The sequence below is a fragment of the Rhipicephalus microplus genome, chromosome 10, assembly GCF_043290135.1.
Source record: "Rhipicephalus microplus isolate Deutch F79 chromosome 10, USDA_Rmic, whole genome shotgun sequence".
In the NCBI taxonomy this organism is placed as follows: domain Eukaryota; kingdom Metazoa; phylum Arthropoda; class Arachnida; order Ixodida; family Ixodidae; genus Rhipicephalus; species Rhipicephalus microplus.
The window spans coordinates 18,205,036-18,219,873 of NC_134709.1; the positions used below are offsets into that span (position 1 = coordinate 18,205,036).

Sequence of the window (14,838 nt, forward strand, 5' to 3'; positions counted from 1 at the left end):
ATGGTCAGAAAACGCTGCTGATTGGTAGAATAGGCTCTCGAGAACACGCGAGCGAAATATTATAGCGCTGAACGCGACCTGAATATTAGAATGAATTCTCAAAGTCAGCTAGAAATCGTCCCCTCCTATTTTTCTAGAAATGATGCCATATACCAAGATCACCGTGTCATATAGTGAAATTCATAGCCACTGACTGATTTGAGCATCGTGGCTTGCATAGTTACCGAGGCCGCCGCAGGAGGCCGCCACGTGCTCGCGCTCACAATCACACAAGTCGCGCTATCGAAGGAATGAGAGAGACAGAGAATGCGCTGAAGTTGACGACGCGTGCGTTACGTAATTTCTTCCCCATGCCATCTCTCCCTGCTTAGCTTTCAGCGCGCTCATCGGGATGAGAAAGAGAGGAAGCAATTACAGCGTCCGAGGAAACTGTCTTTGCTCCAACTTGACGGATTCTAAACATTCGTCGAAACTCCTTCATTGAAGTCATTCGATAGTTATTTAGAAAACTGGTGCTGCGCCAATTAGAGAACTTCGTATGGTCGAAATTTCCGGAACCATCTATTACGGCATCTCATAATCATGTCGTGGTTTTAGAACGTAAACGTTGTACAACTATACTAATTGTGTCCTCTATCCTTTTTTCAGATACCCATACGTGCGTTACTGACTAACGTGTTTAAAGAGGTAAACATCACGCTAGCTGATAACGAGACCATCGAAATGTACGCTCTGGAGTACTACACGAAATTAAACGATTTTCTGGAAACCGTTGACCCGTAAGTATACAAGTGCACGTGGTGCTTGTTTGAGGAGTGGTTGGCACCGAATATTGCGTACTTGTTCACGTCAATCTAGTTTTAGGAGAAATAAACTCAGCAACTGGCATTCCAAATGGCTTATTCAACCACAGGAAGCTTAACATGGAACCCCTAGCAACGTTGTGTGTGTGTGTGTGTGTGTGTGTGTGTGTGTGTGTGTGTGTGTGTGTGTGTGTGTGTGTGTGTGTGTGCATGCTTGTGCGCACACACACACACACACACACACACACACACACACACACACACACACACACACACACACACACACGCACCACGCTACATTTGCATTCTTTGCTTGCAGGGACACGCTGTACAATTATGCCGGGCTGAGAACCATGCTCTCGTGGGTGGGCGCCGCCTCGGCAGATTTCCGAAACGCCAGCTTCGAGCTGTCGAAAATCCAGAGCGGAGTTAGCGTTCAAAAGCCGAGGTGGGAGCGGTGCATCAACTCGGCGAAGGCCTCGATGCCGTCGGTTATCGGCCACCTCTACGTCAAGAACAAGTTTAGCGAAGAGGCCAAGAAAGAGGTACGCTCCCATCATCACTAGACACTCATTTCACTTCACTGTGTAGTTCTAACTAGAGGGAAGACAACGAATAATTAGGCCACAAAAACATAGCCCCTATCAACAGCATGGGCTCATTTTACTTCATTGTCTAGTTCGGACTGATTAAACCAACGGATAATTATGCCACGAAAGGCGTATAGTCGCCTTCAACAGCTTGAACTCATTGTACTTTATTGTGCAGTTATAATTAAGAAAAAGCTAATAATTATGCAAAGCAGAGTGGACATTATCGGTCACTTTTAATTGAACTGTACTAATTATTACCGATATTTGAAAAAATTAGAACGGACCAAAAAAAAAAAAAAACCACCCTAGCCGTCGGTAGCATCTGAACGTGTACAGCGTTCTAATTACGCGACCGATGCTCCACCAATTGAGCTACGGCAGAAAACGCACTCACGTCTACTTTGTATGTCAGCACTGAATGCGAGTTCATATCTCACTGACAGAAGAGATCATTTTTGTCCACTCTAATTCCTTTATATTTAGGCAAAAATCATCAAACTAAAGTTTAAAAAAAAACAACGTCTTCTATGCAATTTAGAATGATTTGTCCGTTAGTTTCATTAGTTGTGTCTAACCAATAAACGAGCCACTCGAATGGCTTTCCTTCTTTCGCACAGTGTGCATATTCATAATGTGGGAATATTGTAGCTAGCTCTAGGACGATGCTGTTGTTGTTGTTGTTGTTGTTGTTGTTGTTGTTGTTGTTGTTGTTGTTCACCTATTGATAGTGGCACATACCCACAATGGAGGATTGACCAAGAATCGAGTGGTTTTAAAAATTACTGTTCAAATTTGGAATAATGGAGGTATAACATAAAGATTACCGATAGCCTATAAGGAAAGTGTGGTGCCTAATGTAATGCATCAGGACGATGCGTCCGTCGTGGCTGGCTCTCGAGCAGAGAAGAAGCGTGCGATCTTCTTTTTCCTCCAGATTGAGAGCCGCTCTTGCTGTCGATATACGTGCTGGCGGCAATATATTATATATTACTCACTTCATTCCAGAGTTGTACGTAACGCATCACATGTGCATGGTCGATTACTCGTAATCAATAATTTTTTTGTGTTTTGTAATATAATACGATACTTTTTGCAGGGGACTAACCCCTTCGTTTTTTTTTCTCCTTCTCAATTTTCCCCGGGCCTTATACCTTTGACTCCTTATCCGAGCGCCAGCAACAGTGAAGCACGACGCTCCGTAGACCACACGGACTTTAACGCCGAAGCACTGCGGCCCTACGAGCTGACGTACGAGGTGTTCTTACGTTAAAATAGCGTTCGTTCCTTAAGCGCATGCGCTGACAGAATGTTCAGCGCAGCAGCGGACCTTTTATCGAGTATAACATGACATAATCAGAAACGACACCCTTGAAAACAAAAGAAACAGCTCTCAGTAAAGGTTAAAATTGTGCGACATTATATCATATTTATTTTATTCATAGTAGGTCTTCCAGCCTTCACGCAAGCCTCCAGTCTTTTCTTTCCAGTCTTCACCGCATCACGTGAAGCGGCGTTCTTCACATGAACAAGAGAAATACGTATTTGCGACGTCATCCCAAGCTTGATGATATATATATATATATATATATATATATATATATATATATGAGATCTAACAGACAGTAATGCCAAGGAATGTACAGGGGAAGTTATTAGAACCAATGGAATGTAAATAAGAAGAAAGAAGAAAGAAAAGTGGATGAAAAAATAACCAGCCGTGAGCACCAGCCGTGCTCACGGCTGTACAGGGGGCCTAAAACTCTTTGCCCCCAAAGGCACGTGAGACATAAAGGTAGTAAAATCATCAGAGCAACATGAAATGTGTACAGTGAAAATGATCGGCACTCTGTTCCGATAACAAAGCATTGAAGAGTTTAACGAGCACGAATGACTCTGCAACGCCCTTGTCTGCAAGGACGGCGAGACAGGTGCTTTCAATAATGCAGATACCGCAGCAGCGACCACTGTTTAAGAGGCCGTACTGCGTATTACCAGGGTAAATTACGAGAAAAAAAGAACATCTTTGAAAAACGCGGATATTGACTCATGTTTGAAAAGTGAATCGCTACCGATGAGCATCGATTGATGACTCACCTTATTGGTCGCACATGGCTGGATCCCCAGCGGACAGAAGGTATGAATGTGTACTACGTGTGTTTCCTGCTCTTAGCCTTGCAAGCGTTACATCTGTGTTTCATGAATTTGATGCTGACAACCAATTAATTACTGAGGTGCGACTGGATAACGTAAAATTTATGCTCTGTGCGGCTACCTTGCGGACGGGTGCAGCTGCAGTTGAATCCGTTCACAAAAGCACCGGCAATACGATCCTATAGCTATCCCTGCGCCTGACCTCAAACCTTTTCTCAAACCTCCGCTCAGAGCTTATCGGCAGAGCGCGTGGGATAGTCATCCCAAGCCCGAGACAAGTTCGTAATAATGTCAGCAACTACACAACGTTACTGAGTCATAAGACGATATCACCATTTATGCAGGACATGCTTCCTTCCAGGTCGAGGACCTCGCCCGAAGGCTCATGTCAGTCTTTAACGAAACGTTACAAAATATAACCTGGATGGACCCTGCTACGAGAGCCACGGCAGAGGAAAAGGTGCGGGTGTCAGTTTCCTCAAAGTAGATATGACGTATATTTCAGAGTTGGGCTTATTAGTTTTTATATCACTTACCATGTATTATGCCTTAATCACATTGAAGTGCCATGGAAAGTTGTTATCTTTTTTTTTCAAATATATAGATTCCTTTGTGAAAAGTATCCTGCAGAACATCAACGTGCGCTCATAGCTGCGTACACAGGCAATCCCCCGAAGAAATGTGGTTTTCTGTGTTCGGGAAATCGAACCAACGCTCTCAAGCGTAGTAGCTGCGCGAGCCTTCGATAGAGGGAAGTACGGCCGTACTAGAAAGCAAGTCAAGCATGAAGTACTTCTTGCTCCCCTTTGTCGTAGTCATTCAAGAGACCTTGAGCCAAAAGCGGGAGCCGTTATCCGGGCACTTACAAAAGAACATCCGGGCATTGTTACGAGAACAAAATGAGAACATACGGGTAACTGCTCGAAAAAAAGGAAGAAAAAAAAAACAGGATTATTGACGAAGTGAATGCTGACGACGAGGCGTAGCACCTACATAGCATGCAGCATACCACGAATCATCCGCGAAACGACAATCTTTATTAAATGTTTCCGCGCTTTCAGCTCCGGGTCTGCTTGTCGACGTTGCCGTATTGGTGCAGCTTCTCGATCTCTCCGCTAGGGATCGAGCTGGCGGCGTTGCCCCTGAGCCACTGCATGGTGCGCCTTATACGTTCCATTTCTTCCATGGCGGCAGCACAACTGCGGGGAGCGCGCATAAAGCCCCTATAAGGCATAGAGTTTCCTAACATTCCTAAAACTAGAGGAGACTCTGGCGCTGCGATCGTTCAGCGACCATGGGAATGATGGGTAATACGCGGATTTGCCCATAGTCTTCGTACTTGAGAGCGGCGAATCGCACTTGAATCGCGCTCGAGTTGCAGCGTGCGACAAGTCTTCGTAATTCCGCTCGTACTGGACGGATTCTTAAAACTTTTTGTGGCGCTGAACTCGTGAGGCAATAAGCTCTTTTAGCGACTCCATTCTAAGGTTAATTAAAAATTTGTTTCTGGGCCCCTTCAATTTTTTAACTGCGAAGCTGCCCAGAGCAGCCTATAAGAGCGGCTGTCCTCCGCAACAAACATCATCGCACCGTTGCCTAGCAACTGCCTACTACACCGCTGTGCGCCACCGCGTCGCAGCTATAGCGAAGTGAATAAATATAAGCACACCAAGTATAGATAAAAGGGTTGCCTAGCAACAGCTTACATCCTTGAATATGCAATAAACAGACCGACCACCCATGTGCATGTCTTCGCGATCACTGTAGAAGAGCCACGCCAGTCGTGTCGAGGTAGTTCGCAGCCCCGGGTCGCCGATTGTAGCTATATACATGGTCGCCCGCTGGTCGCCCGAAGAACAGTAGACACCTGAAAAAGGTGCAGCCTATCGCAAGGCCTCGACGAGCTGCAAAGCCACGACGAAATCAGCGGCGGCGATCCGACCCATGCCTATTGAACAACGAAGCGGCTCACATGAAGAGAAGCATGTGGTCGATGTAAGAGTCATAAAAACTTGAAAAATAGCCTTGCCTAAACTAAGTTTGATAGCCTTCACCAAGTGACTTAACATTAGCTGATAAATCCCCTTAGTTAAAGCTTCACTTGTATCGTGTCTTTCGCGGCCACTTCCAAGCTTCATTTTTGTGTATTTTCTTTTTCAGTTGAGAAAAATGGAGGCGAGGATTGGGTATTCAGAGAAAATAGTGAACATCACATATCTTGAAGGCCTTTACAAATTCGTAAGTCTACCTTCACAATTTCAGATGAAAATGGCAACTTTCGTGGTATTTAAATTGAAAATGCTGTAGGACCGTGTGCTCAGATTTGGGTGCACGTTAAAAAGCCCCAGGTGGTCGAAATTTCCGGAGCCCTTCACTACGGCGTCTCTCGTATTCATATGGTGGTTTTGGGACGTTAAATCCCACATATCACATATTTTAATAAGCGAAGTTTTTCATTCAGGTTATCTATCGGACACGCACGTATCTCTGAAGCACTACATAAAAATAGAAACCACCGAACGCTAGTTATACCAATGGCTAATTGGAAAAAAGATGCTTCGCGTATGAATAGGTGAAAACTGTTGTGGGAAGGACCAGGAGGAAAAAAAAAAAGAAGCAGGGATGTTAACCAGTCTAGAAGAACCAGTATGCTACTCTACAGAGGAGAAAAATGAGGGAGTTCGAAAGATGGAGGGAGAGGGAACATTATTACACCGCACTATCGTAATTCTTAGATGGTGCGATATTTGTTCAAGTCAAGAACTATTTGAAAGTATGAAATACTTGCTACTGTTCACCATAAATTTGTTGCATTCAGCTATGGCCGACAATGCGGATATATTGTGTTCTACTAATATAGTAGAAAATTCCGTTTTTTTCTGTAATTATCAGCATACTGTTGTGTTGCAATATTTAATACTTATATAAATGGAGCAGCCCAGCTGACGTAAATCTCAACCACTCCAACCAAACAAGCAAGGTAAAACAGGATGGAATAGCTTGCTTAAAAACACATTCTGATCATGCAGGAAAAAACCCAGAAAGAAGCGCGGAAAAGGTCCACACAACACACACACACACACAGAGAGAAAAAGAGAGAGAGAGAGAGAGAGAGAGAGAGAGAGAGAGAGAGAGAGAGAGAGAGAGACAAACGCGCGCGCACCGACCAACACCACCATATGCGAAACGATGAGTGGTTTTTTAATGTATGGCACTTTTGTGTGAACTAGTATTAGCTTGTGAAAGAACTTGTTGTTGGGATAGTTGGTAAAACATTTCAAAAAATTAATTTGAGCGCAAACACACTACACATTCACGCACATGCACACCCAGTGCTGTTCTGTTCTGTTCTAACTGTTTTGCTGTGGAGAGGCTGAGGGGCACATTGCCTCGGCTACTCCATATCACAATGTTCTACAGCGAAAAAATAATAATACAGAACGGTACCCAAAAATTAACAATACGAAAAAAAACATAATAGCACACTGAAACCAGTTCAAATATCAGGCCAATGCACAGTTTTCTTGGAGTTCACACAGTCATAAACTACTTACACGCACACCTTACTACTCTAATGTCAGTATATACATGACCACACTTTACATAATACCCATCTCTGGCTGTCAGTCATAGGCGCTTGTCCAGTCCGGTCTCCACTAAAAAGTCTGTCAGGAAGATTATTGCCTTTTTCTGGAGGTGCATCTCAGGCTATGGTCCAAGTAGTTTCTTTATTGTGAGGGGCCGTCTGTCCGAACTTGCTAATTTGTTCTTTAACTTTTCTCTTTCATTCACGTATTTAACGCACTGCAAAAGAACATGGCAACCATTTTCTGTGCTTGTTTGATGCCTGGGTGTGTGTGCGTGAATGTGCACGTGTTAGCGCTCAAATTAATTTTTTTGAAAGTATATGCTTAGCGGGTCGTCTTGCAACAGACACATAAAGTCAGGTGAACTGATGATAATTCGTTCTTATAATATAATATACAGTATAGTACGGTACAGCACAGTATACTGTCTCGGCCACATGCTAGATGCACAAAGCCAGCCGTATCTTCATGCATGGCCTCCGCGATGGCGGGCGCGTGGCGTCTTTTCAGGTGGGCGTGGCCCACTCTTCTTTCCGCACTGGGGCGCTCTCACAGAGGATCGAAAAGGCCGCCGCACAGTTGGCGCGCCGCTTGCATGTGGCGAGAAAAGGTACGGTTTTGTGCTTTTATATAACGTCGCGCTCATTTTTGAAATGTCGCGTCAAGGTGTACGAGAAGCAAAATCGATGCTGGGGCGTATATATTATCAAATGATTTCTTTTTTTTTGTTCGCTGTAGATTTGCACTGCCTCTTTTTAAAGTATAACTGCGACGACCCTAGAATAGATCCGCATGTGGTGAAAACTTACTATACTTCGAAGTTTGCCGGCTGTATAGAATAGGAGGGGGGGGGGGGAGCACTGATTAAAAACAAAAAAACAAAAATGACAACCCAAACCGCAAGAGAAGTCAGAAAAGTGCCGCAACCTACGCTGACGCGTTACACTTTACCAAATGGGGCTTTTTTTTTTTCTTTCCCTCGATTCAACCGACGCTGCTATTCATTGTAACGCAGTTTGAATCCCCGAAGACGCGTCGATGTAATCACAGCTGCACTGCAACGTGGTTCTGTTGCTTTTTAGAAGCGTTCTACGCTTCTAGGACTGGAGCACCTGCAATCCCGCCGTGCTCACCACAACAAGTCCCCTCTGTAGATAACGCAAGCTCAGTTCGATTACTCAACGAGGACCGAAACGATGCTCGGTGCGCGAGGGATAAATAAAAACAGCAATAAAACCACATTACGCTGCGCAAGCTGTAATTACGTTGGGGCGCCTGCAACGATTCTCAAAACAGCGTTACAATGTAAATAAGGGGTATTCCCACGAATGGAATGAGAAAGGAACCCATTCATTCGCGTGTAACACGTGTGCGCGTGTAATGCGGCAGTCTAATTTCAGCTTGCGGACTAGGCTGTCAGTTCCTACTTATCCCTCGCGCACCGTACAGCCAGAAGATTCTTCTGGCTTTGATTTTTTTCCTAGTACGCGAAAAAAAAAAAAAGCATGCGCACGCTAGAATCCTGTGCACTCTGCTTTCTGCAGCGGTCTCCGCCGACGTCGAAATCCACAGTGAGCGCGCCCTCTCGCGGTAGCCGGGCGCGCGAGGCGATACACGTTGGTTTTGCTGGGGATGGGAGCACGGTAATTTGAGACGGCCGGAGAGAACCACGCCATGCGCCCGCAATCTCAGAGGCCATGCTTCATGCAGTCTAGCTAAATTTAACCTCCGAAGATGGCGCCACCAACGCTCTTACGTATTGGCGTCACTTTTATCCCGTGACTTCCATAAGTACGTAAACTATTCATCCCTACTCTATAACTTTCCTTCTCCCTCTCCCGTTACCCAGTGCAGGGTAGCCTACCGGGGCTCAGCCCTGGTTAACCTCCCTGCCTTTCTCCTCATGTTCTCTCTCTCTCTCTCTCTAAACTATTCATGTTGAGAACACGTGCAAAATTTTAAGGAAATGTGAACAGAAAACTTCGTATCCTTTTATGTAATGCCGGCATACACGCACCATAGAATCTTAGTACAACAACACCGTAGTTCTGGAGTCCGAAGCGCCCTCAAGAGCTTGCTACGCTCACTACTTTGCCCATTCATGAAAGCAGATTTGAGCGTTTCACTGTTTCAGGTTCCGCAACTACAACTGAACACATCTTATTTGGAAGTGGTCTACGTGGTGTCCGTAAACAGCGGGAAAAGGAGTCTGATGAAACTGCGAGATAAGTACGACAAGACCGCGTAAGAGATCAACACATTCATTTCTTTTTTTTTTTGCATGTTACTCTTGTTGAACATTGCTGTGACCTCTATAAAATATGCTGGATTAAAATGTAAGCAGCGGTGATTTATTAGAAAGCGCAAAGGTCGGCCTGAGCAATTAAAAGGTAAGCAAATATAGAAGAGTTTGTGCTAATAACTTCCCTTGTACTGGTCTCAAAAGTAACTAAATTTATGTTTTCTGTTTTTTTTGCGCGGCTATCGAGCATAGTGTGACCTACTGCATAGAAGCACAATACAGTGTAAGCAAGCCCGATCCCCGCCATGTATATTAGTCGACGTTTATGTACCTTTCTTTTATAACCATAATGTTACAGTAACTATTTTGCTATAATTGTGATTTTGAGCCATTCAGCTAAAATACATCTGACTGCATTTAAATGAATTTGAATGTTCAGCTTGGTGGTGGGGATTCACCGAATACGAGAAGAACAGGTGTGCCGACACTGACGCGGGAGACAGTAACTGTATATGCAACGCAAACGCAGTACCACAGTGACACTGTTCTGCAGCGCGGCTGAACTTCTCTCTGTGATTCAAAAGAACGTATAGGTGGAAAACTTAGGCGTGTGCGCTCAGCAGTATAAAAAAAGACCTGCCAATCAACGCGCACGCACCTATGCGAGAGGTAACAGCGTTTGTGTTGTCCATTTCTTCAAGCTCGTGTTCAAGAGCACATTTTGTCCTATTCCACATTATGCCCAGTCAACGCGTTCTGCCCGAAAATCCAATTAGGTTCTAGCATAACTAACTAACGTAGATGATGTAACCTAGCGAGATAGTTAACTGAATAAGTTATGAGTAAACATTAAGACTGCAAACTACAAAATGATAGGACGTAGTAAGGACACACACACACACGCACACACACACGCACACACACACGCACACACACGCACACACACACGGACACACACGGACACAGACACGCACACACACACGGACACACACACGGACACACACACACACGGACACACACACACACACACACACGCCCTGTATCCTCTTCTGGGTCTATTCTACAGGAAGAGTCAATAGAAAAAAAAAACACTCGGCCCTGTAGTCTATGCCTTTTCGTCTGTGCTACCATCAAGGATAATCCAATACTAACAAGCTTATATTGACATTCTCATGGTGCCTATATATGCCGGAAATATATTTGCTCTCCTACAATAGCTGTAATCAAACACGAAGTTGTACTGATGATCCCTTCGTTTTTTTTTTTTTTGCGTGACCCACTGTAGATGGATTGTAGGTCCTGCAGTCGTCAACGCCTTCTACAGCCCAAGTTCAAACCAAATGGGTACGCTCAATCTTTTTCAAACTTGCGTTGCTAAAGTCTATAAAGTACGCTACGCTAACAACTTCGTCCACAAAGCCGACGTGGCTGACCTGCACCTAAACTTTTCATTTAAAAAGTCGCACTCTGAGTGGGTACCAAGAAATTTCATTAAGCGTGTAAATTATAAAAATGAAAATAATTACACGGGTGCGACAAATGGTGGACACAATGCCGGTCGGTCATCGTGTCTCCATTTCCGTAGAAGTTAGCACAGTATATGCTAAACCGTACTACTTAGGTATGCTTGACTTTACGTAACATTTAGGCTTCATTATAGCAGGTTGGGCACGCTTAAGTTGTCATGTAGAATGCGCTCACTTTTCATTGTAGCTCTATTGTAGAGTTCAAGTTTATGCGCACGCCCGCCCCAGACTAGATGGCGTGAAAGAAGCACAACACCACGACACTATAGCACGCAACGTATGGAATCACGTGCCACTTTTGTGACGCTCCTACAAGTGCAGCCGACGAGGCACGCTTGGTCTGGTCGTGCCAGCGGCTAGCACCAACCCATTTTCGTCATCTCAGAACAACCGCTCACCATGATGGTCGCCCTCTTGGCTCACAAGGATGGATAAAGAGACCGTTGCCCCTATTCTTGTTAAACTTTATGCACGAGTGTAACTTGTTTGTTTATGTGTGATGAGCCTCTGTTGTTCTCAAGTACGTTCGTTATGCCCAAGGGCAGTCTTCCGAATAACGAATAGAGACGCTGTGATATTCTACTGACCGTATTACTTTTCATACTTGAACACAAAGCTTGCACGACTTAAACAATGAAGGATCTTTGCGCAGTGTTCCCTTCGGCAATACTCCAAGGGGTCTTCTACGAACACGGTTTGCCACGGTAAGTCTGAAGGTATACCGGAATATGCATCAGACAAAGAAGTAATTAGGATACGTGAAAAGCGCGGTAAAAGGAGAACGATAAAAACGCACTCAGCGCGCAACTACTTACTCACAATGCTATTAGATGAACAGTATTCATATATATGAACACGAGATGAACACCAGATGGTCGAAATTCGCGAAGACATCCACTACGGGGCATCTCAATCATATCTCGGTTTTGGTACATGAAAGCTGAGATAATGTTATAATTATGCTTATCTGAATACATTTGCATTATCTTTCTCAAGTAATAACAATGACTTTGTTCTCCCATATTATGCCGCAATCTTTCAGTGTTTGCGATTTTACATTATGTTCGCAGTTGAAGTTTGCTGCGAAATTTATATTTTACTTGCTTGTGTTGTGCATTCTTGTACTTTTTCTGTTTTAACTTGCTCGTATTTTATTCAATTCTTACATCACCACGAGTCTGCGGCCAATCTGCTCAGGGTCAGGAATCCCGTCAAGCTGCTTTTTAGCAGCTTTTAATTTCTGTCCCTGCATCTTTTTCACTTTTTTAATCTGATTTACATTTTGTTTTGTGTTCACCATTGCCATTGTATGAAAACATTGAATCACTGTACTTTAACATGATTGCTGAGAAAGATTGCTAAATAAACTGAAACTGAAACATCACTACTTTCACTCGGATGTAACTTGTTGTGTAATTAATTATTAGAAGGGCATTCATTGATGGTCATTAGTGGACTCGTTTTTCGCCTAACGTTTAATTCCCAATAACGAAGATATAAAATTCGATCTAAGTTGAGCCATTGATTTTGATCACTCGTTAACCTTTACGTGCAGTTCCCTGAACTTCGGAGCCATCGGCATGGTGGTCGGACACGAAATGACTCACGGTTTCGACGACACAGGTGAGCACACTAAGAGAAGAAAAAAAATTCCGCCATATTCACGAAGTGAATGATGATGAGTGGGCGAAGCTCCGGAGGTAAACCTGGTAAACCATGAATCCTCTGTACATTTTGCCCACTCGATTTTATTACATCGCTCCCCCTAGCGTACGTCGCCGCATTAAATCGAACGATTGCCTTCAACCAATGACACGCGCCATTTGTGACATCATTCTTATTTTATAAGATCTCGCGTCTTTCATCAACTACAAGTACCGCTTTCTAGTTTATAACATCTTGCATCTTTTCATCATCAGCTACAAGTACCACCATCTAGTAAACACTACAAGACCTAAACGAGAGGTGGCTACATACAGGAGACGGTACCGCCATCTAGTGAACACTGCAAGAACTAAACTAGAGGTGGCTACATACAGGGGACGGTACCGCCATCTAGTGAACACTGCAAGAACTAAACTAGAGGTGGCTACGTACAGGCTACAAGGGACGCACAGCCCCCGCCCTAAGGAGCTTCGCCCCTAAAAAATATTTGGATTCAGGCAGTCTTGAATTGGGGGTGGTACCCTTCCTAAATGGTCACTTTACGATAGACGGGCGATTCAGCGATATCTGCGGCACTCGTCTCGTATTACGATGTCAGCCGATTCTCGCAGGCAGCCCGGGTCGCGAGGACTCGAATCGTATGACAGAACTTCTTTGTGAGCGTGTCATAAAACCTGGCCAGGCGCTGCACGGGCTGGCCATGTGAATGTCGTGACATGTCGTATACATCACTCGGTGATTAAAATATGAAAGCTGTCTAAACTCTTTTTTTTTTAGAAGAGAGTACAATGAAGCGAGTACAAGGAAGTACTAATGGATTCTAATAAAAGACAAATGCGAGAGGGGAAGCGTATAGTCAGGCAAAGTACTTTAAGTTACAAACTTGAAAAAATACAAAATAGAGCTGCAAGGTTTGTCCTAAGCCGGTACTCAAGAAATGACAGTTGCACCAATATGAAAAATGAACTAGGGTGGGAATTACTCTCATCGCGTCGAAATAAACTGCGGCTAAAGCTCCTGTACCAAATATTTCATGGTAAAACCGTCATTCGAAAAGAAAAGTACCTTCACAGTCCTCATTATATCTCTTCGTGAAATGATCATTGTTTCAAGATTTTAGAGTACCATACCAGATCTAATTTGTATGCTAATTCGTTTTTTGTTCGTTCCATTAGAGAATGGAATCACTAATCAAATGAACAAGTGTGCTGTATTAATGAAGATGTGTTTTTCTCGACATTGTAACCCCCCTGCTGCAGCGCCTTCAGGCTAAGCGGGGTAATCATTGAATAAAGAATGAATAAAGAATAAAGGCTGATGATGATGATGATGACAATTTTTGAAGAGGGAAAAGCAGCGCAAAATTCAGACAGACAGAAGATGAAGAAGACACTACACGAGCGCTGGCTTTTACAACTGACTTTATTTATTTGACATATGGGAACATATATACCTGAACAATGAAAAAAAAAATAGGATTAAATGACATATGATGACCCTATACCCCGTCGATGCGCGTCACCGCCGGGAGCCATACACGCGAGCTGTATACATATCACCTATAATTCGATAAATCAAATTATTTTTTGAGATAGTGTTACAGATGGCATGCTGACACAGTTAGTTTTGATACTTTCTACTTGTGCCCCTTCAACCGTTTCTTTTAGTCTGATTGTCTTTGTTTCTTGCTGATGCTGTTGTTTCGGAAAAGATTGTCTTGCATCCACAATCCCTGAAATGGAGGCCTCGATGGCCACTAATAGTTCCAAATGCAGTGTAATGATGCTTTTTTTAGTCGCCCAATAAGACATCTTCTTGTTTGCCCTAATGACCTAATGAGCGAAGTCAGCGCTCGTGTCGTGCCTTATTAATCTTGCGTATGTCCGAATTTCGAGCTGTTTTGCCCTCCTTTAAGTATGAGCCAACTCGCAAACAAACGTGTGAAGTTCACGAGTAGAACAGTATGGAGCGATACGAGTGATGTAGTGTGAACTGCTCAGACAAAAAAAAAAAAAAAGAAAAGCTTCGCAATTGACGAAAATGTCCTTCTGAACCGAGATTGAAACGTGTCGCCAATGTTTTTTTCTGAATTCGCGTGCAGGAAATGGACGAAACTCTCTAAGAAGCTTGCTTTGCAAGCAAAATGTTTGTCTTAGCTTCCCGCGGTGAACTGCTCGATGACACACACACTCTTGACGAACCTACGCGTGCTTTGCGACTTTAACCATTACTAAGTCTCCATTTATTATTTTAGGGGCGAAGCGTCTTAAC

General features: G+C 43.8%; 1 protein-coding gene across 3 annotated transcripts in view; it reads left to right on the forward strand.

Annotated features, from left to right (window-relative positions):
• LOC119180809 (membrane metallo-endopeptidase-like 1) overlaps positions 1-14,838 on the forward strand; it is a 38,213-nt gene that overhangs the window by 18,416 nt on the left and 4,959 nt on the right. For all 3 annotated transcript variants that reach the window (XM_075875161.1, XM_075875159.1, XM_075875160.1), the window contains exons 9-16: positions 649-779; positions 1,123-1,348; positions 3,909-4,007; positions 5,708-5,785; positions 9,269-9,378; positions 10,662-10,720; positions 11,555-11,606; positions 12,458-12,525. In XM_075875161.1, the coding sequence (XP_075731276.1) occupies positions 649-779; positions 1,123-1,348; positions 3,909-4,007; positions 5,708-5,785; positions 9,269-9,378; positions 10,662-10,720; positions 11,555-11,606; positions 12,458-12,525 (823 nt within the window). The remainder of the gene's footprint in view (positions 1-648; positions 780-1,122; positions 1,349-3,908; positions 4,008-5,707; positions 5,786-9,268; positions 9,379-10,661; positions 10,721-11,554; positions 11,607-12,457; positions 12,526-14,838) is intronic.